This window comes from Amphiprion ocellaris, chromosome 19 (genome assembly GCF_022539595.1).
Source record: "Amphiprion ocellaris isolate individual 3 ecotype Okinawa chromosome 19, ASM2253959v1, whole genome shotgun sequence".
Lineage (NCBI taxonomy): Eukaryota > Metazoa > Chordata > Actinopteri > Pomacentridae > Amphiprion > Amphiprion ocellaris.
In genome coordinates this window covers 1,477,363-1,500,904 of record NC_072784.1, presented here as the reverse complement: position 1 = coordinate 1,500,904, position 23,542 = coordinate 1,477,363, and the positions used below count along the sequence as shown (strand labels likewise).

Here is a 23,542-nt window from a genome sequence, read left to right as displayed (position 1 = left end):
ATATATTGTTCTATATTTTTACTGTATTTTTATTATGTTTTTCTATAATTTTACTATATTATATTGTACCATAATTTAACTGTATTTTTATTATATTGTACTATATTTTTACTATATTTTTTATGTTTTTAATGTATTGTACTATAGTTTTAGTGTATTTTACTATATTCTATTTTTTCTATTTTTTTTATGTTTTTACTGTATTATGTTTTACTATATTTTAACTGTATTTTTAATATGTTGTACTATATTTTTACTGTATTTTTACTGTACTTTTTCTGTTTTTTCTGTATTGTTACTGTATATGCAGTTATGTTAGCACATGGATAAAAGTGGGAAACTGTCTGGGTGACCCCAAACTTTAGAACAGTAGTGTAGATATGTGTGTAACTGTGGTTGCTACTTGTAAAGGCTCTTGACTTGATGTCTTTTTAGGATTGTAATTGTCATTGATAATAAAGTTACAGTGAAGTTATGACTGATATTCCAGGTGGATTGATTCTAAATTGGTCAGTGAAGTGTCAGTGTTCCGACCATGCTCTCTGATGAGTCTGAATTAATCCACACCTGATAGGGAGTCATTGGTCAGGAATTTATCACCACCTAAACAGCTCACAAACCCTTTTCTAACCCAGCTTTCTCTCTACGTCACTAAAGAATTCCATCTGCATGCTGCATTTTGTTCAGCTGGACATTTAATGCTTGCTGACTGTCAGTCACAGTAACTATTAGTAGTGGCCTTATTACTGAATATCTACTGGAAAATAAACAGAGATTTCTCATTTTCCCACAGCTGGGGTTATGTGATTGCTCCTAAAACTGTCTAAGCAGCAGATCTCATCAGGGAACATGCTGAAAGGCAAAAAGCTTTTTAAAATGACAAGACAGGCATTAGAATGAATGCTAACCTTTATCACCAGGACTGATTCTGTTATTAACCCTCGTGTCGTCCTGTGGGTCAAAATTGACCCGATTTAAAGTTTGAAAATGTGGAAAAATACGTATTTTCACAGTGAAACTTCTGATGTCCACGTTTCAAAACTTTTGGGAAATTTTTGAACATTTTTTGATAAAAAAAAAGAAATGTTAAAAATGTTTCTTTAAGTACATTCACAAAAAAATCTACCAAAATCCTGTGAATTTTGCTGGATTTTGGTTGATGTTTTTGTGAATGTTCTTTTCTTTTTTCCAGCAAAAAATGTTCAAAGATTTCCCAAAAATGTTGAAAATGTGGACATCAGAAGTTTCACTGTGAAAACATATTTTTTTCCTACATTTTTAAACTTTAAATTTGCAAAACCTTCAGGAAGAAAATTCCAATAATTCCTTAAAAGTTTCCCTTAAAAGTTTCCTTTAAAAAAACCAAAACAAACAAACAAAAAAAACCCACCCAAATTTGGCAAGAAAATTCTTGCAAATATTTTTTAAAAATTTGTAAAAATCTTCCAAAAATAGGATTTAATCCTGTTGCCACAGAAAGACTCTAAATACTAAATCCTGTTTTCATTAATTTGCATCCTTACTGGATGCAAACTAATGAAAACAGCAAAAATGCCACTTTTTTCATTTACAATCCAATCTAAAGCCAGTAAAATGTGAGTGAACACTCCAGAATCCACCGTTTATTGACTTTAAATTAAATTAACACAAAACAAACACTGGAAATAGGATAATAAGAGGTAGTAGTATAATTATGTCAGTAATAATATATCCCGAAAGCGCGTTCTCGGCGTCCGGCCACGCGCCTCTCCACACACTGCGCGAGCCTCGGTCCCGCCCCCCTCGCGTTGCATTGTGGGAAAGCCAGTGTGTTTCTTCTGTAAAGATGGCAGACGTGCAGCCGCCACCCCTCCGGAGCCTGGACGACTTTCTGCTGAGCTCGGCCCGGTTCGCGGTTCCGGACGTGCGCGATCTGGAGCGCTGGAACCACCGCGTCATCAACAACCTGCTGTACTACCAGAGCAACTACCTGCTGGGGGTGATGGGCTTCCTGCTGCTGCTGGGGTGAGTTCTCCACCTGCCCCCCTCTGTTTCTCCTTAGTCTGCAGAATGTTTGGAGGAAACACTAGGAGTTCTGGGAATTTTCTCCGTTTTCCTGCAAAACCTCTCAGTGATGAGCAGCTTCATCATCATCATCATCATCATCATCATCATCATCATCATCATCATCATCATCACACTGAGTCCTCAGTTGGGTCAATCTATAACTGAGGGACTTTTGAAGTCCATAGGGTATATCTTTCACACGTTTATGAAAATGATCCATGATTACTGAAAATTAGTCCAGAATGACATGAAATTTGTCCTAAATGACTCAAAACTTATCCCAAAGACACAAAATGATCCAAAAACTTGTTGAAATTGACAAGAAGATTGTCCTAAATGACTTGAAAATGATCAATAATTACGGAAAATTAGTCCAGAATGACATGAAATTTGTCCTAAACGTCTCAAAAATTGTCCAAAATTACGCAAAAATTGTACAAAATTGCTCAAAAATTATTCAGAATGACTTGAAAATGATCCATAATTACTGAAAAATAGTACAAAATGACAGGAAATTTGTCCTAAATGTCTCAAAAATGATCCCAAAGACACAAAAAACGATCCAAGCTGACATAAAACTTGTTGAAAATGACAAGAAAATTGTCCGGGTCAGTCTATAATTGAGGGACTTCTGAAGTCCATGGGATATATCTGCACACATTTGTATTAAAAGTTAAAAAACTAATGTTTTTATGTTCATTATGAAAAAAATGACTGAATATCACTAAAATGTCAACTAAATAACCATCTGAATTTAATACCAACCACCTTCTAATGAGCTAAACAATAATAAAATGAGCTGATTCAGAAATAGTTTGGATTGTGTTCTTCTTATTAAGTTGTGATAATCATGACAGATATTTCTGTTTTGGCAATATATCAAATTTTATATGGAAAATCAAAAATTGTATCTGTGTCCCAGAAATCCTTTTCCATTCAGTTACGAGCTTTATTCACGGCTTCCATCCCCTCCTCTCTGCTCTCAGGTATTTCCAGCCCTTCCAGCTGTTCGTCGGGGCCACGGTGGTCACCTCGTTGTTCCTGGGCTTCGTCTGGGCTGCAGAGAACCAAGCTCCCATCCGCCGTTTCCGTAGAAACCATCCATTAATCTGTCTACTGGCCATTCTTCTGGCCAGTTACCTCTTCATATCGGTGCTGGGAGGAGTGGCTGTGTTCCTGTTCGGGATAGCCTTCCCTGTACTGAGTAAGACTGGAAAATACACACATTCATGTACTTATACTACACACACTCATGTACTTATACTACACACACTCATGTACTTATACTACACACACTCATGTACTTATACTACACACACTCATGTACTTATACTACACACACTCATGTACTTATACTACACACACTCATGTACTTATACTACACACACTCATGTACTTATACTACACACACCCATGTACTTATACTACACACACCCATGTACTTATACTACACACACCCATGTACTTATACTACACACACCCATGTACTTATACTACACACACCCATGTACTTATACTACACACACCCATGTACTTATACTACACACACCCATGTACTTATACTACACACACCCATGTACTTCTACTGCAAAATCCACCAGGTTTCACTAGTTATGGGTAAAGATGAGACTGTTATCTGCTAATGTTTACTTTAGACTTTGAACAATCTCTAGCAGAAGAGTCCAACTCATCTTAGTCCAGATTCTACATTCAGTCCAGTTTGATCTCCAGTGGACCGGACCAGATGTTAAAATACCAAGATACACTTCAAAAATTTAAATGTTTTTTATTTATTTTTTGTTTAATTTTTTGATATTTTTTTTTTAAAAAAGTTAAAATACAAATATACAATGAAAAAGTAAAAATACTTTAATTTTTAAAAAAAAAAATTTATGTTTAATTTTTTGATTATTTTTAAAAATTTGATTAAAAAATGTAAAATAAAAAGGCAATTTAAAAAAAAATTATTGCTCTAATTTAGTCATCTATTTTAATTTTATTGCACAAGAAATATGACCAACTTCACTGCAAATCGCAGTGACAATAAAGATATTCTTCTATATTTAATTGTCTCTTGTGCACAAATTGCAGCTCTTTTTTTTTTAAATGTAGAAAATCCTGCGAAGTTCTCGTCGTAGCACTTTATCTTGCATAAAATCTAACTGCAGCTCAGGAAAAGAAAGGTTGAGTTCTCTTTAGAATTCAATCTAAGCTAATAAAGCAAACAGGAACTTCAGAGAATCGAGGAGTATAAAGAAAAATGAGTCCTTTTTCACTCTGATGTAACTAAAGGTTCTGTTTACTCGTAGTATTCCTTCATCTCTTCCTGTCTGCTTCTCTCCAGTGGTTCTCATCCATGCATCCGTGAGGCTTCGCAGCCTGAAGAACAAACTGGAGAACAAACTGGAGAGCATCGGTCTGAAGAGAACGCCCATGGGACTCCTGCTGGAGGCTCTGGGACAGGAGCAGGAGGCTGGATCCTAGAGGAGGAAGGAGGAGGAGGAAGGAGGAGGAAGGAGGAGGAAGGAGGAAGGAGGAGGAGGAGGAAGGAGGAGGAAGGAGGAGGAGGAGGAGGAGGAGGAGGAGGAATGAAAGTGAAGACAGGTGAGAGATGAAAGCAGGATGAGAACTGTACTGCAGTGGAAGAGGAGGAGATAGGAGGTGTAGAAGGCTGTGGTTTAGTTTGTTCACTGATCTGAAATCAGGAGGAAAAGGACTGAAGCCAACAAACAAATATGAAATTCTTTCTGATGTGTTTTTGCCAAACGTTGCACTTTAAGCTCATCGTTGTTCCAGGTGTGTTCATGGTGAAAAGTGCCATAACTTCATATGTATTTATTTCTGTATTTGGAGAATAACGTTGGTATTTTAAAAGAAATAGTTCAGTTTCCTAAAATCTGTGAGAATAAAATGACTATTATTGGTAAAACCCTACATGTTTATACTGTCCAGCTGCCCTGTTTACTGTGATAGAATATTAAAATCTGTACTTATTTTACTAATTAATTTTCACAACAATCCAACTTTTAAAAAATATATACATAACAAAAATATTTCCTTGTGAAGCTGCAATTTTATTTATTTATTTATTTTTATTTCAAATAGTAGACTTTTAAAAAGCCTTTTCTCATAAAAAAAAAAAACACAAATTTATTCCCAATTTAATCACATTCTCCTTCAAAGACACACTTATTATTTTTAATGTTGCATCTTTTTCTCAAAAATAAAATGAACACGGATTTATCTCATAATGGCATTACAATTTTATGTGAAAAACTTACAGAACAAATTTTATTCTAGAAATGTTGGATTATTTCTCTTAAAGCTAAATCTTTTTATTCTGAAACTGAAGCATGTTTAAAATAAGATCAGTTTATTTTTTAAATAGAATCACACATCTATCGTGGTGTTTTTACCAGTTTATGTGAAACCAACTTTATTCTTTAAATATTGATATTTTTCTCTTTTAAAATTAGAACTTTATTAGGTTGATTCTATAACTTTGTTTTTAAAAAACAAACAAACCATTTCCATAAATTTTACCACTCTCTCAGAATTACAAATTAATGAGATTTTCTTGTAAAAGTGCAACCTTATTGTTTGAATATTGTTTTATTTTCTCTGAAAGTCATACACCAAAGTATCGACACTGCACCATACATGCAGTAGTTGTACAAATATTAATATTTTTATTTTCGTGACAAAATCATGTTGAACGTCAGTGTGACATTCAAGTAAACATGCTACCGTTGAAAAGTCTGGGGTCACTTAGAAATGTCCTTATTGTTGAAAGAAAAGCATTTTTTTCAGTGAAGATAACATTAAATGAATGATAAATCCAGTCTAGTCATTGTTAATGTGGTAAATGACTATTGTAGCTGGAAACAGCTGATTTTTAATGGAATATCTCCATAGGGGTACAGAGGAACATTTCCAGCAACCATCACTCCTGTGTTCTAATGCTACATTGTGTTAGCTAATGGTGTTGAAAGGCTCATTGATGATTAGAAAACCCTTGTGCAGTTATGTTAGCACATGGATAAAAGTGGGAGCTTTTGCCTGGGTGACCCCAAACTTTTGAAGAGTCGTGTACATCTGCACTCCTTATGTAAGATTCTTTTTGTCATGTTTGCCTTTATTCATACAATGCAGTCTAGAGAAGGCAGAATTTGTGGGTAAAGACAGCAGGGGAGAGGCTGTAGTGAAGGTCTGGAAGCTGAAATGTGGCTGATGGTATTTCCATCCAATGTTGGGCCTTCTGTTAATACAGGAGAATGCAGGACAACAGGTGGAACCAAAGCGCCTACAAATGTAGTGGAAACACATATAAAATGTACGTTTTTGTTCTTCATACTCTCTCCAGTGTGCATGAGGAGTAACTGAAATCGTCTCACTGCATTGGAGGACTTCCTGTGATTGTTTAGATGGACGGTTTTAGCTGAGCACTGCTAACTTCAACAGAACTCCTTCCTTCATTTAGTCTTTACTGTATTTTGTCGCATTGATCTAAAAGAAGTGAAGTTAGAAGGTGTTATATGAAGAACAAGTTCAGAATGAATTAACTTATGGTCGGAGTCCCCGTTGAGACTCAATAGGAGCAGATGTGAAGCATGTTTAAACTAATCCTTTTCCTCATTTCCAAGCCAGAATTAAAGGCTTCACCCTCAGAGCTGAACTTTTCCGCTGCTGGTCGGTGGATCTGCCCCGTCCTCCACTGCTGGCAACCAGGAAGAGCAGATGAATAACTCTGAATCTCCTCTTAATTCCTTTATAGTTTAAACCTTTGTTGCCACAAACAACCACTAACAGTACAGCCCGTTGGTTGCCGTGCCAACGCTTGTGGTGTCTGTATTTTTGCAGTTTTCCTCCTTGTAATTTGCTCTGTTTTTAGCCATGTTAGCCATGAACGGGTCAGTCTGCTGCTTTAGGCCAGACTGAATCATCTCCACACAGACTCAGTGAAGTTTGGTTCAGTCTTTTGCACTTCAGTGATCTCACTTATGAGACGTCACGTTCAAGCTCGCCTGCATTGGATTAGCTTCAACAGTGGTGCAGTTAAGGGTTTCTTTCTGTCTTTTTGAAAAATATCGAAGCCTTTTCCTTGGTGTAACAGCACCATGCTCCACTACATATTGAACTATAGTACAGTGCTTGGAATTAGAAGATTATCATGTAAATTTGCCAGCTTTAACCATGTAGCGTCATCAGGAAAACATTCATTTTCTGACTGTATTCTCCTGTGGTTAGACCTTTTGTAGTCAAACCAGACAAAAGCCCAGATTTGAAGCTTTTAAATGAAGTGCAACCAGATACAAACTCCTATAAAGTGGTCTGAATGGAGTGTGTGTTGTGGTTTTTGGACTTTAGTTTGAAGTATGTGGCTGTTGGTGGCACAGGAAGTAGAATAGCATTGTTATTCGTGTTGGTAGGAATGGTTTTGTGGTTTTGATTGAAGTTTCTTATCAAAGTTCTGGTTTCACTACACCCGTTAAACAAATGGTGTTTCCATCAGCCTCAGCTGTGCTGTGTTGCCACGAGCAAATGTTAGCTTACTGAGATGCTAAACTAAGAACAAATACGCTGAACATTAGCTGCTACATGTTAGCATTTAGCTTAAAGCACCGCTGTGCCTGAAGCCTCATAGAACTGCTAGCTTGTCTGTAGACTATTGTTCAATGATTCTTATATTTTTGTTCTAAATTTGATCATGTTGACCACCGACCAAACAAATTTGCAGAAATGTGATTTAAACCTCCGTCCTGCTAAACTTTGAGCTTCAGACCAGTCCAGACATCACCGCTTACTTTCTTTATTATACCTTATTAAGGCGCTTTTCCACCAGCACCTCCTCGACTCGACTCGGTTTAGGTCGTTTTCCATTACAGTTGAGTTCCACCTCATCATGGGTGGAGTCATAAAACCCTCTCCGTCCTCCAACATGGTCTCCAGTAATGCAGCGGTGGAGTCGAGGCCACTCTCCCTCCTGTTGCTCGCCGGTCGGTGTCCATAAATGGCGTCCATTTGGTTAAACCACTTTCAACACCTGAGGTTTGACCCACTCCGGCCGTTGTGGTCCTTGATGGACCGATAGTCACTTTTGAGCTTCTTCAGCTTCTCCTGACACTGCTTCATTGTACTGCTGTATCTGTGGGCGGCCGTCCGCTCAGAGACCTCCTGAAAAACTTTCTCCATCCAGCTCCCTCTGTATTCTTTGGTCCACCACCAAACACAGAAAAGTCTTTGTTCGCCCCCGGTACAGATCTGTGTGTCGTCACTCCCTGTCCAATCAGTGGCCTGCACTCTGTAGACGGCACAGTATCGGCTCCACTGAGTTCGCTGGGAACCCCGGCCCAGTAGGAACTAAAATAGTACCTGGTACCAGGTTCTAATGCAAAACCTCACAAACCGAGTAGAGTCGAGCCGAGTAGGTGCTGGTGGAAAAACGGCATTCATGTCCTGCATTGTAGACTTGATGTTGACATGCTTTTCTTTCGAGACAGATGAATAAAATGCACTTCTGTGTTGCTCTCAAGGAGAAAGAAAAACACTACCAGGAAGGAAAGTTCATTTATGCAGTCATAATAAATACTCATTTACTTTTGTATTCCTCGCATTGAAGGTGTTTGACCAACTGAAAGCTCTATTATTGTATTCTAGCTGCCTACTATGGGGACCGTGCATTATATCTGGTATTGTTAATTGGGAGCCGGTTACAAACACCTGGAGGTGCCTGTTTACCTCTGTATCCTGTGTTAAAGTAATCGGGCTCTGAGTTATTTTCATTCCTCCTGACCAATGTCTTAATCTAAGTTCATGAACCTGGCCTCAAGAAGGTTTCCTCTACACCTATTTTATCTAAAGCATTTATTAAGCAGCTGAGGATGCCAGCTTCTTGTATTTCTGTTTCTTAATCATGTTGTTCAAAGACTTTGTCAGTTTATTGTGTGTGTTATTGTCATTTCGATCGTCTGTATCTTGTCTGATGCACTATGTTTCTTTCTTGGATGGTGGTTGATGAAGATGTCCTGTCAGAAGACTCTCCAGCCACCAGAGCCTCCTCCACTATTAGTGGTTTCATAACACGAGTATGGAAAAACACTTAAATCTGAGTAGGAAGAAGAAATGCCTTTTCTCTGTAACATCCTTGCATTGGATTTCTAGATTGTAAGTTGCATGACTACATTTACCTGATTTACAGGTGATGATTCTGATTGTTCAGTGTTGCCTTCCATTCATTTTTGTTTCTCTGAAGTTGTGTCTTTGACTGTTTTGCCAAACGCTGATCATTTTTTCTAAATAAAAGAGGTCTCACATGAGCATGAGAAGCTGCGTTAATACTAAACATTCAGTGATGAATTTCTCTGAGTCTGAGCTCCCTGCTGGTTCACTATCAGATGCTAACAGCAGGTGGCGGTACTGCTCTCACTGTCATTCACACACTTTAAATTTATTTATTACATCTCTTGGTCTGTCAGAGTTATGAAACAACAATCAGTGCATTAGTATGAGATGCTAAGCTAATATTCTACTTTAATAAACTAAAACAAGCCATGAGTTTCAGATTTAAATCATAATTATGGTGAATAAAGCTGAAAGTTTGAGAAACTGCATCAGTTTTTTTTTTTTTATCTCAAGTCAAACTTATGAGTACATCTCAGTGCTTTTTAAGTATTTGAAAGACTTCTGATGATCTTATTTAATTATTTTATTCATGGTAATAAGTTTTTTTTTTTTTAAAGAATCATCAGTATCCTATCTAGAAATTCTGAAAATTACCAATATTCTCATTTTAAGCTTGTCTTTCTTTACATTAGGTTGGAGCTTTTTCAGACAATAAAGAGCTTTTTCAAATTCTATTTTGAGATGATCTGTTCAGACACAAAGTCCTTGTACGTGTATTAAAAATGGACAAGATAGATGTAGAAAACTCAAAGTAGTCTATGAAATACTAATTGTGTGGATCCAAAGCACATCTAAAAGTGTAGAATATCTAGAATCCAGCTCATTGAAGAAAATAGTTGACTGATTCACACTTTATAATTGCAGACATAATGTATGTTTATATAAGGTTGTATAAAGACATACTTAGCTTTGCTCTCTATTTCCCCTTTTTAAAAGACAACAAAAGATTATTTTCTGCATTATAATGCATTTATTGCCACGTTCTGTCTCCCATAATTGTTACACAAAATGAGTCAAAATATCCCAAACCTGATTCTTCAATATAAGAATTCCATTTATTTTAGAACAAAGTCCCGACTTCAGTCACACTATTATTAGATCTGCATTTATATATCTTTTATTATGCCTTATATACATGGACATTAGTGTGCATCCAAACCTGGCTGTTGGTGTTTGGACATCTACACGTTTTAGTTCTTCAGGATCTCTGATTTATCACATTCAATAGGAAATAAAGCAATGGATCAAAGTACAGAGTCTCTACCTTCATAAAACTACATCAGAAAGAAGGAAGTGTTGAGCAGCTACAGGCTTTAAACACACTGACCTCATTACTATGAAAGATCACTGGTTGCTTTGGCTATATGGTTATCCTGAATGAAACGTCAAGTAAACAGAATGTGATCAGTTTTCTGCCACTTCATTCATCAATAAATGCTCCTCTAGCAGCAGAAAACAGAACCATGTCCTGCAGATGAGGCTTTGACTCAGAAGTCTTTTCTCTTTTACAGGCCGGTGTTTGTTTCTTCAGCTCATAGAAATCTAACGCTATCTTTTAGAAGCTCTGCAGGGTTTTACATCTAAACCCTCTAAAGGTTGAACTCCTGGGGGTCTTCTCTTGATCGCTGATGAGGAAACATGTCTGACTACATCCAGGAGAGCACCCTGACCTGCTGTGATCCTGTTCTCATAAAATGTCACCAAACTTCACCAAGCCCCTCAGGGAGACTCAGACAACACTCCACAAGCAGCATCCACAACCTCATTAAGTCTATGAGGACATCAAATACTGGATATTAGAAAAATAGGACACCTGGTAACTCAGGAGGGTTAAGCTTTTCAGTGAATATCTTTGCTTATGCATTGTTGTAAATGCATTTAATGAAGAATAAAAGTTATGAAAGTGGGCACAACATCACATATAGGGACACAAAGTCTAAAAACAGATTTTCTCTTCTTGTTTCCTTTTTTAAAAAAAATTGTGCTCCAATGAAATCATGCATCAAAATGACTAAGAATCAATTCTATACTCATTTTACCCTCTTGACAAATGCTAGTTTTGTTTGTTTTTGTTTGTAGGGACACAGCTTTGAGTCATTTTCATGGAAAAAAACGTGTTTGAAGATCACAGAATATGATGTCTTAAAACAAATCTAATTTCTAAATGAGATGAGACATAATTTCTCTTTTATATGTTACCAGATACTGTAGCTCACTAAGAAAAGCTAACATATTGGTCCGTGTATAGCAGTGAGCAGTTTTTCTGTTTCTTCTCTGGAGATGCACAATGAGGGACGTCTGCAGAGACTGAGAAAGAGTCTCACCACATCCTGACATGAGGAAAAAGACTTTATTGAAGACGACAATGAGAAAAACTATCAGACAGCAGACGGCTGCATTCAAGGTGAGCTCTGAACATTTGATCTGGAACAGGAATTCAATAACGACAGCATGAGCTTCATTTCAGTCTGTAGCTGCTGAATTCATGGATGAATCATCTGGCACTAGAGAGGAAGACCATCAAACATCCACGTCAGCTGATGGAGGTCCAAGAGTCTCACCTAACAAACAACCTACAGAGTGAAGACCTCCAATCTGATTGGACGGCCTCCTATTCAGCCACGTGTGAACAAATGCCTATAAGTTGATTTGTTTTCTAAAATAAATCTAGTTTGAGTCCTAATCTATGCCTGTGTGTTTGCTTCTTTACACTGCTGTTAACAGTTTAGGCTGTTAGATTGTTCCAGATAAGACAAGTACAAGATTCTTCAGAGCCGTTCTACCACGAGCCTGACAGGAAGAACTCCAACAGCTACTGAATGTTCCTGTGGTTCCCTCAAGGCTACAGGAGGAGTCCTACGAGGATGAGCCGGTCCACCTGATGGAGGCCAGTCGCTGCGGTTCAAAGCCAACACAGACTACGTGGACTTCTACTGGACCACATGGAGGCCTTCAAACCGGACCAACAAGTTCAGAGACTCCCGGACTCGTGGGTCTGAGGACGCCGCCGAGCCTCGGTCCAGCCGGCCTCCTGTCTGTGGATGTTTGAGTGCTGAGAGGTTTGTGGATGCATGTGAATGTTCTGTGTTGAAACAGCAGCTTTGGACTCAGTAACGCCGGGAAAAACCAAGAGCTCCTTTATTTGTGACTTCCACTAAAAAAACTGATGAAAATAAGTTTACCAGGATTCTGACTGATAACAGATTATTAAATAATGAAAATAATAGTTTAAATATTCCTTTAAACAATCCTTTTAGGTCTACATTTCCTTTACACTGACTTCTTGGTATATGTACAAGTATTTTGGGTGGAATATACCAATAAGCCTGATGTTCAAGGGTTCTTCTGGGAATATACCATTAAACCAACCTTTTAGGTAAATGTTCCAGGATGTTGGGTAGAATATACCATCAGATCAACCTTTCAGGTCTACATTGGAAGATTTTAGAGTAGAATATTACTCCAAACCATCCTTTAGGTCTACATTTAAGTTGGAATACTCCTTTACACCAAGATTTTTTTGGTCTGCATTGGAGGATTGTCTTTAGCACAGCATAATGAGTTTTATTTATTTAATTTATTTATGAATCTTTATTTAAACAAGGAGAAATCCCACTGAGATTAACAACCTCTTTTTCAAGACAGTCCTGTCCAAGATAGGCAGCAGCAAATACAAAACACAGTTAAAACACAATTAAAATATGAGCAAAAAAACCAAAAAAGATTAAATTTACAAGCAAGTTATGAAAAACATGTTGTAGAATCAACCTCAAGAACTTGCAGTTTGGATTTAAAATCACTCAATGAGATGAACTCGGTTAGTTTCCAGTCTTTCTGCAACATCTTCCATGTAAAACATGCAGAGTAAACAGAATCTTTTTTACCCAGTTCAGTACGAACACATGAAACAGAAAGCAACAAATGGTCTGGTGAACGAGTTTTACTAAAATGGGGATACTTCCTGATCCAATCCCATAAACACAAACTGCTTGTCTACAATATGCAGATGAACCAAACACAGAAGCGATGAGTCCACATAAATACAGCATATTTACAACATGTCCTGAGAACGTTTTTCACTTGTTTTAAACTCTTTTTTAAATAGGGCAGTGTATATTTTAATATAAAAGTAGAAAAATTAAAGTAAAAAAAAAACTTATTTCAAGATTTCTGTGCCTTCAAATAACCATACAATGAAAAATACAGCAAAAACCTCAGAGTATTTAGCTTTTATTTGCCCTTTTTGCTTGTTTGTTTGTTTGTTTGTTTACTATTTTGACCACAGCCACAACATAAGTCTAGTGATTCTTTCACTTAAAAATATTTATATCTGTAATATATATTGAAATTATTGTACAGGTGTTTAGAAAAAAGTAAAACTACAAATAGCGAGCTGGAGCTTTTATTGATTTGGTGCTAAACATGGATATGGGTCCAATCCGTGTATATTTTGGCAATTGGATTTTCCGTTCTGAAACGGGTATTGAAAAACAAAAAACAAGTGGTTATTTGATTTTCGTTTTAAAATACAAAAAATAAAATTGAAATACAAGGCGTTTTTCCTTTTCATGATCAAAAAGGGATATACGAAATTTTAAAAATACTTTGATTTCCATTTTATATTTAGAAAAGCAAAAAAGTAAAACTCGTAAGAGAGAAACGAAAAAAGGTCAGTTTTGTCGTTTTCTGAGACCGGAAGTGGTCATCAGGAAGTGTGGAGCCAAACAGAGTAGGGTGCATAGACTGGACATAATTTTTTTTCGCTAGTTTTCATGGTAAAATGAGAGATCAGGTGGCCGATCTTAAAATAGATCAATATTGAAATTTTTATAGAGCGTTAAAGTTTTACGAAGCCAGGGGGCGGGACTACTTGATTGACAGTCTGGTCTGGAATGATTGACAGGTCCTATGGAGGAGGAAGCAGAGACTCTGCTCTCCTCGTTTGGATTAATTCTGATATAATAACTGTTGGTTTATTTATCGGTGCAGCAGCAGAACATTTTCCATAGACAGTTTTCCTGCCCGTTGGCTTGTTTTAACCAGTTTTCTGTCTTCGGCTGATTCTACCAGCAGACACTGAAAGGACTCTGATAGTTCGGTAAGTTAATGTTTACTTTCGTATCGGTGCCGCTTTTAATGCACTTTATATGCAGCTTTAGTGTCAGATATAATGTGTGCCATGCACTCCAGATGTTGGTGGAGTTTATTTCTGTGTGTGTTGACCAGAGAAGAAAATTAGCATCCGGTAAATATTAGTTTTAATGTTAGCGATGCTAACCGAGCTAGCTACTCAGTCGTAGCCTGATTAAAGTTAACGTAGCATTAAGCTAACGATGTTTGTGTTGAGTTTCATGTAAACAGCTGAACTGTGTTGTGTTCGTGTAATGTGGTACATTTATTTAATAAAAATGTCAGTGGAGATACTGGTTCACATTAATGTAACGTTTAGAAAACCTAAATGTGATTAAAACAGTGAGGTTAAGGTTCTGTGTTGTCAGTAGTCCTGAATATCTGCTGAGTCTCTGAAATTAAACTGGAGAAAGTAAATCTACTCTCTAGTGGTTAACATTGTTTAATGACTGATTCACATGTTGTAGTACTTATTCCTGCACTGTAGATTGGAAAAGTAACCACCCAGAATATGTCCAAAGTAATGATGAACACTACAGTTATTACAATATCTTGATTTAATTAATCCAGCTCAGTCAGTTGCATTTTATATTATTAAGAATTCTTATTCAGTTTAATGCTAGATGACGTATCAGTTCATTGAGTATTTCAGAGCCAATTTTTTTCTTTTTAATTATCTGTTTTGAAAGTGATATTATTAAAATACAATTGCAATGAAACAGCAGCAACCAAATATACAAAGGAAGTGCAGCTATTTTAATATAAAAAAAGTGATCAATCACCTAGAACATGGTGAAAGTGCAGCTAAAGTTAAGTTAGGAAACTACGGATAAGCAACGTTTCCTTTTACTTCCAGAAAAATAAAAGCCTCATATTTGCTATTTAGTAAAAAATCACTAAAAGCAACACTTCTACCCAGTTTGTTTTAGTTTGTTGGTATTTATCAGAGCAGCAGCACATTTTCCACAGACAGTTTTACTGTCCGTTGTCTTGTTTTAATCAGTTTTCAGTTCAGTAATTCAGTCCTTCGGCTGATTGGACCAACAGACACTGAAGGACTCCGACAGCTGGTTGGTAATAAATGATAATTTACTGATCGGTGCCGGTTTTAATGAACTTTATGTTCAACTTCAGAGTCGGATATAATGTGAGCAGTAAACCCCAGGAGCTGGTGGAGTTTATTTGTGTGTGTTGACCAGAGCAGAGAGTTAGCATCCAGTGAATATTAGCTTTAATGTGAATTAGCGATGCCAACCGAGCTAACTGACCAGTCCTGCTTAGCAGCTAAATGTAGCATCAAGCTAACGATGTTTGTGTTGTTTCCTGTCAGCAGCTGAAGTGTGTTGTGTTCCTGTAATGTGGTTCATTAAGTTCATAAAACTGTTGCTGGTTGACGTTAATGTAACGTTCAGGAAACTTAAATGTGATTAAAACAGTAACGTTGATGTTCTAGTTGTCAGTAATCAGTTTTAATTTAACATTAAACAGACTGTGATAGTTTTAAATTACATTAGTTTCATGAATTTGTTGAAAATTGTCTCATTTGTTGTTGTGATGTTGCTGCTGATTCATTAAAACCAGATGATCTGTGTTGAAGACACGTTTAGTTCTAGTATCAGAAGCACAAGAAGGAAAATGGAAGTTTAGTTCTGCTACGTCAAAGATTTCAGGAATAAAATAACTAAATGAGTCTTTATGCCTCAAACTTTATTTTACAATAATCAAATAATGAAATAATCACAGATAATAAAAATATAAATAGCAGAGAAAACCTGAGAGAATAATTTCCTGAAAAATCTGTGAAGGAAAAGCAGCTTTTTATCCTGAAAGATCAGAATCAGCTCCAACATCTGCATCTGACAGCATCAAGTCAACCAGAAAGAAAAGAAAAAAGAAAATGACTTCTTTCTGATCACATCTGTTCCGCTGCTCACAGGCTGCTGCTGCTCACATTCTTCACATTTATAGTCCACTTTTAAAAGTTCAGCAGACAGGTGCTCTGCTTTGGAGTGTGACGATGTCGTCGGTGATGTGGAGAGTGAAGTTTCCGTTTCACCCACAGTGTGCTTTAGGGCAGCCGGGTCAGACTTGATGTTTGAAAAACTGACCAACAGCTCAGATTTAACTGTCTGTAGTTCCATTTTGATGGATGTTAAACTTTCACTCAAAGCTGCCAGGAGCTGAGTCTTTAAAATAACCGCTGTCTCATTACAGAGTGAAAGTAGCAGTTCCTCCTGAAGGTCAGAGATTGCAGCATCTGAGGGCCTCTTCAAAAGAAGATGTAGCTGATGAAGGTATTCTGGAGCAGGACCAGAAAGACCACGACCAAGCAGCCTTGAGATCTTAGGCAGCATCTCCCTCAGGTGGGTGTCAACGGTGTTCACTGTCAGGTCTGTGGTAATCCCGTCAAAAAACAAAACAGAAAAAAATCTAGATTATTAATCAACATTTAACCAAAGCACTCTGTGTATAACACCATAGTATAGGATGCAGTTCAGAAAATGTCAAAGTACAGTAGACTTTTCAAGAATAACATAGTATGGCCTGTAGTTCATAGTATAGCATGTTGGCAAAAAAAACCCCATAGATTATTATGTGGTTCAAAAAGCGCAAAATGATAGGATATTGCCTAAAATTGTCATATATGATATGTGGTTCAAAAAATGTCATAGTGCAGTATATTGTCAAAATAGTATGTAATTCAAGAAAACATCAAAGTATAATATGTCGTCTAAAAAATGCCATAGAATAATCATTTCATTGCACAAGTAAAAGTATAGGAATTTTTAAAACTGTTCAAATTCTTATAATATGTTGCTAAAAGACAACAAAAAAAACTAAAACAAAAAAAATGTCATAGTATAGCATGTGGCTCTAAAAACATCATAGTATAGCTGTCGCTCTAAAAACGTCATAGTTTAGCCTTTGGTCCACAAAACGTTGTTTTGTCCCGGCTGTCTGAAGTAGGTGAGGAGCAACACAAAAACAGTTCAAACGCTGGTTTCCAGACAGTTAGACGAGTATTTATTTGAAAGAGTAAGTTTACAACAACACAACATGTGAGGGGGTTAAAAGCAAATGGGTGTTAGTAAAATAAAAATAAATAAACAGAACTAAAATTGAACTTCACGCTGACATTGATGGTCATTCCAACCAGGAACACAGTAAAAAATAATCAATAGGAAAAAAAACTATTCCTGTCCACCTCTTAAAACCCAAAAACACACTGCAGTAGCACCCTAAACTAAAACTACCAATGGGTTCCCTGTTTTCCTTTGTGAACAATTCAAAGGTCCCTCTCTATCTCCTCACACATCCACCAACCACTGGAACACATCTCCAAAGTTCTGCCGGGCCAGCTCAGCTTCCCCTCAGAAGAAGTGGCGCCACCTGCCAGATGAAGGAGCCTTTTGAGAGGCAGCTGGCATCGTGATTGGACTGTACTTTGGTCTGTTCCAATCCAGCTTCAGCTCCAGAGACGGCAGGCGCGACGAGTCAACGGAGGCCTGGTGGACGAAGGCATGCAGCTGAGTACAATCCAGAAAACAACAGAGGAGGAGTGCAGCAGCCCAGAGCCAGAACAACCAGAGTAGCATCATATGTCTCTTAGAAAACATCATAGTAGAGCCTTTGGTATGAAAAAACACCATCATATACATCGGATATTGTACAAATAAAAAGTCAAAGGAAAGAGACATACATTGTAGAATTGTAGTAATTGTGGGCTGACTGATTTACTGATTATCAGTATTTTATTTTTTACTGATTTACGGTAATAAATACATTTAAAAATGGCGCTACTTTGGCTCTGAACCTTTATCTACCTGTGGTCGCTCTGTCTTCTGGAGTCATTTGATTGGTTATACGTCACGCATAAAACTCCTTTAACTTAACATTTGTAAACAAAACAAAAACGTATCAACAAAGTTTTCTGTTAGAGTTTGTGTTCTTCTAAGTTTAACTCCAAGATTTTAAATACTTTCATTGACTGCAAATGAATATCTACTCCAAATGTCTCACTAATAATCATTATCAGCCTTAAAAACCCACAAAACACCCCTCTATACTCGACCACACTTAGTACAGTCCGGCTCCCCCTTCTATAAATCTGCTTGGAATCTTCCACTTCCTGTTTGTCAAAGTGGCCTTCTACCTGGACAGGCTTTGTTGGAGCTCATGCAACAAACATTTTGGGTAACTGCACTTTAATATGGATGGATGACACTGAATTAGAGTCTGTTTTAATGAGACTGAGTTCAGATGTGTAGCTCTGTCATTAAATAGGAAATTATTTCCCAGAATTCACAGAGAAAAGTCTGAAATGTTTGCTAGGTTAGCGTCCCACATGTTGTTTGGCTCAGCTAAAGCTAACTCTCTCCAACTTGTGGATCTCTTGAGTTGCTTGTTGTTAAAATATCTTGCTAGAGGTGCTGAAGCTCAGAAAGTCTGAGATGTTTGTTCAGAATAAGCTCATTCTCAAGTCTTATCTGAACTGTCCTCTTTTGTTTGAACTTTCCCTAAACTTAGCAGTTAATGACAGAGCAGCACATCCAGACTCAGTCTCATTTATGTAGAGATTAAACTTCAGTGTCATTCATTGATGTTAAAGTGCAGTTTTTCAAATGTTTGTTGCACGTGCTCCCGACCAAACCAGTCCAGGTGGAAGATGATGTGAAGAGAAAGCTCCAGAGGATGAATATCACACATTTATGTTGGAAATAAATGTCCTTTAATTAGACATTGTCATGCAAAAGTTGGATTTCCCTTTAATGATGTTCAAATCTTTGTTGAGTGTTTTGTTGATGTTGGTTTCTAAATGTTTTCTGACACTCGGCCCCAAAGATTAAAATCTTTTACAGCTCACAAGCTGCAAGAATTCACACATTATCAACTATCTTTCTGACTAAACTAAGATAAAAAGTGAAAAACTGCCTGATTCCTGCATCCTGAATGTAAATCTTTTTGGTTTTTATGTCAGTAAACTGAATATATTTGGGTTTGACATTTTATAAACCAAAACAAGAAATGAATTACTGGAGAAAACAATCAACAGATTAATGGACAAAGAAAGTGTGTTTTCCAACATATATGGCTGAATTACTCCAACATTACAAGATACATACAAATTTAATTCAATTTTATTTATATAACGCCAGTTACAGGTCAAATAATCTCAAGACGCTTTATTTTTATATTTTTTTTGTCATATTTAAAATATGACAAAGTAAGAAATTTAAACCTCTTGACTAGTCCAATTTATTATTTGGTTTTTAAGAGACTAATGGACAATTAAAAGTTCCTCCACTAAAACTAATAAACATGAGGTCAAATAGAAGGAAGAGTTTTAAATACTGCAGTCCCATGACGACAAGAATAAAGTTTGTCAACAAAAAGTAAATCTCTTGGTGGATTCCATTAAAGTCCTAATAAATGATAATAAAGTGTGATACTAAAGGTTTGTGGTGCTAAAAATGTCCAAGTAAAGATATCAAGTTGAACATCTGGATGGAGGTTGATAAAAGTTGACCTTCCTTCATTTCTCTGGAGCGACTCCATGGATTTTATGGATGGTGGTTAAAGACCTGCTCTTCTAGTCGTCTTCCTTCTAGTCTCTGTAAAAAGTCAGTCCATCCTGGCCGACTTCAACACCTCTTCATGACAAGTTGTTCTGCCTCTGACCTGGTGGAAACTCCAGAAACTCGGGAAAACCTGTCGAGACTCGAAGAACTCGTGGAGACTCCAAGGACTTGTCGGGCGGGGGAAGGTGTGGTGGGTGGTGGTGGGAGGTGGGGGAGTAGAGGGGGGAGGCCGCCACCCACCTCCCCGCCTACTCTCCGCCCTGACTCCACCCAGACTCCGCCTTGGCTCCACCCATGTGGTCACTTCAGAAACTACGATGCCAAAGGGACGACGAATTTATTTCTTTTCATCTGATCTGTAGCTCAGTGAGTTAAGGATTTGCCTGTGGAGCTGCAGGTCGCTGGTTCAAGACCAGACCCTTCTTAAATTTTTCTCAAAATCCTGACAAAGACAAAGAAAGAAAAGTGCCAGTGGTGGGTCTTGAACCTGCGACCTTCCACTTGGTAGTCTGTCTTCTTATCCCCTGAGCTATTCGCTCAGATACTAATTCTTCTTTTTTTTGCGCATTTATCCTCTATATTTTGTCGTTTTCGAGTTTTTTTTTGACTTGAGTCTCGACTCGACCGTTTTTCTCAGGAGGCTGGACTTCAGCCTTTGTGCTGGAGGGTGGAAACCTCAGTTCCAAGACTTTCCAAAGCCTCCACACCTCCCGAGTCCTCAGGACCTGAGCTTTCACACAGTCTGAGGGCTGAAATTTTCTAAGTCCCACAGTAGTTCTCTGTTAGATTGAACTTTCAGACAGTCCAAGGACTGATATCTTCTAAGTTCCTGAGTAGTTCTCTGTTAGTTTGAACCTTCAGACAGTCTGAGGGCTGAAATTTTCTAAGTCCCACAGTAGTTCTCTGTTAGTTTGAACCTTCAGACAGTCCAAGGACTGAAATCCTCTCAGTTCCTGAGTAATTCTCTGTTAGTTTGAACCTTTAGACAGTCTGAGGACTGAAATCTTAAAAGTTTCTCAGTACTTCCCTGTTAGTTTGAACTTTCTGGTTAACAGAAGCCTTAAAACTTGTGACCATGAGTCTTGATTTCACATTTAGACCATCAATCTGAGTTCTTCTCAGACCTTCACCTGTGGGTTTTTTAGAAATCCTCAACAAACTTTGATTCTCTTCACTGAACAGTAAAGTTTGTGGAGATCAGAAGGTAACATTAGTTTGATCAATGCCTTCAACTACTAGTAGACTTTATCTGGAAAGCAGTTTTCTTCATTGAGTTCTTAGTAAATCTGTCCACAATCAAACCAAGAACATAGAAAGAGGAAATGTTTGAAGAAACAACTTGATGTTTTCATTTCAGACTAGAAAACGCTTTAAGGCCTTTATCTGTTTTTGCTCTTTTTGATCGTTTTATTGTCTCTTCTGTTTAATTTGATCTTCTAAAGTCTAACTGGTGTCTTTTCAAATGTTTTGTCTTTAGTTTGATTCTTCTTAAATGTTTAGTTTTGCTCTCTTCTCACCTTTTATTCTTTTCTAATGTCTGATTTGATTTTGAAATGTTTTGTCTTTTTAATGTTTAATTGTTGTTTTTTCAAATGTTTTATTGGCTTGTTTGAAAATTTTCCTTTTCTTTCCCAATGCTTAATTTTTCAATTGAATCTTTAAGGTTTTTTTTTTTATTTTATTTTTTACCACCTTTTAATGTTGGATTTTCTTTTTAAATGCTTCATTGTATTTTCTGTTTAATTGCTATTTAAAGTTTTATTGTCTTTAAGATTTAATTTTCAAATTAAACATTTAATTTTTTAATTAAATGTTTTGTCTTTTTAAAGGTTTAATAATCTAATTAAATGTTTTGTTTTTTTAAATGTTTAATATTCTTCTTGTTTAATTGTATTTTTAAATGTTTAATGATCTAATATTTTTCATCTTTATCCATCCATCCATCCATGGATGGATGGATGGATGGATGAATGGATTAATTTCATAATTACATGTTTTGTATCTTCTGTTTAATTATCTAATTAAATATTTTGTCTGTTTAATATAATTTAATTGTATTTAATGTTTAATTTTCATTTTAAAAGTTTTATTGTATTACATGTTTTTTCCTTTGATTTAATTATTTTTTAATGTAGTTTATTTCTTTAATCTTTTTTTTTCTGTCAAGATTTTAACCCCAACCTTAAAAATGAAGCAAACCCTTAAATTAAAATGAAAATACTTCTGTTGTCACAATCATGAGTTAGTCAATTATTCAGTTTATCAATTCAACTTTATTTGTTTAGCACCTTTCACACAGATGACAAAACTAAACAAGCAAAGAGAAAAAACTATGCTAAAACTATGATTAAAACTCAAACATATTTAAAAAAAAAAAAAAGAAAGATTTAACATGGTAATAAAATATGTTGTGTCCAGGGGATGGAGGGAGTTTATTGAAGTCTTCTTGGGCTCACATGGGAAATCATTTAAAATATAAACTTGATATTCAGTCCAAGGAAACTGGAAACTGCAGAGCGACAGAAGAACCAACAATATCTCCTGTTTTCTCCTTTAATGAGTCGACTCTTCTTGTGCTTTCAGACTAAAGTACTACAGACTCTAAACAACCTGCTCAAACTCTTGGTACAGGACCTCACCACACGGGTCAAGAAGGTTTCTGTCTCATTTCTACTCTGAAGCTCACCTTCTGCTCAAACTGCTGACAAATGTTTCTGCTGCTCTAAAGTCTGGTCTCCAGAACTTCCTAAAAACTCTCAAAGTCTCTTCTGCTACAGGTTGCTTTGTAGAACTGTTCCAGAAAACCTCACTAAACCACATGGAGGGGCCTCAAGATAGTCGTCCAAATGAAACCGTACAAAAATCAAACTAACACAATCCAAACGCTAAAGTCTCCTACAGCCTACCAGAGAACAGAGAATCAGGACAGGAACTCTTACCTTCTGGACAACCAACGCTGGTTCTCAAACGAACACAGAATGTGTCTGACCAGAAACCTCTAAAGACTCACTACAGCCAAGATAAAGACACAACTCAGCTGTACCAAATCCACTAATCACTGCACACATTAGCACCATGTGATAACTGTGGCTGAAGAACCAGATTTACCAAGACAACTATCCAGTACAAAGCCCTAAAACACACCAAGAAACACATTAAAGACGATTTTACTGCTGGAAGCTGCAAGCCAATGCCTAAAGAACAAATTAAAGCAACGGAGCCAAACCCGGTTCGGTGGTGAAGAGAAACAGAGGAAATGTTTGTCTGTAGCTAAATAAAGCAGGAAGACACTGAGCTGCTCAGGTGTTCCTGATAACACCAAGCAGCCACCTGGACAGCCAATAGGAACACAGCTTCCTGGAAGTCCAGAGGGTGGGGTTAGTCAAGGAAATTTAGTTTAAAGTTGAAGTAGAAAGTTAACAAAGAAAGTTGAAAACCACCTTCTGATACCTGAAATCTGAGTTTTCACACAAAGAACGCTTGAACATGTCAAACTGGCTTCATAGTAGAACCCTCGTTGTAAAAACGTCATAGTGTGGTGTGTTGCTCAAAAAACATGTTCAGGCGTTCTTTGTGTGAAAACTCAGATTTCAGGTATCAGAAGG

The 23,542-nt window shown here is 37.0% G+C and overlaps 1 protein-coding gene and 1 long non-coding RNA gene across 2 annotated transcripts; both read left to right on the top strand.

The window, feature by feature from the left end:
- The first annotated feature begins 1,802 nt into the window (after positions 1–1,802).
- praf2 (PRA1 domain family, member 2) lies at positions 1,803–9,362 on the top strand. The gene is made up of 3 exons (XM_023288907.3): positions 1,803–2,004; positions 3,033–3,250; positions 4,391–9,362. Exons 1-3 carry the CDS (start codon positions 1,826–1,828, stop codon positions 4,528–4,530), a joined length of 537 nt encoding a protein of 178 aa, XP_023144675.1. The 5' UTR covers positions 1,803–1,825; the 3' UTR covers positions 4,531–9,362.
- A 4,668-nt stretch (positions 9,363–14,030) lies between these two features.
- LOC129347508 (uncharacterized) lies at positions 14,031–18,185 on the top strand. The gene is made up of 3 exons (XR_008599642.1): positions 14,031–14,326; positions 16,573–16,721; positions 17,651–18,185. It is a non-coding gene; the product is annotated as an uncharacterized LOC129347508 (long non-coding RNA).
- The last annotated feature ends 5,357 nt before the right edge of the window (positions 18,186–23,542 follow it).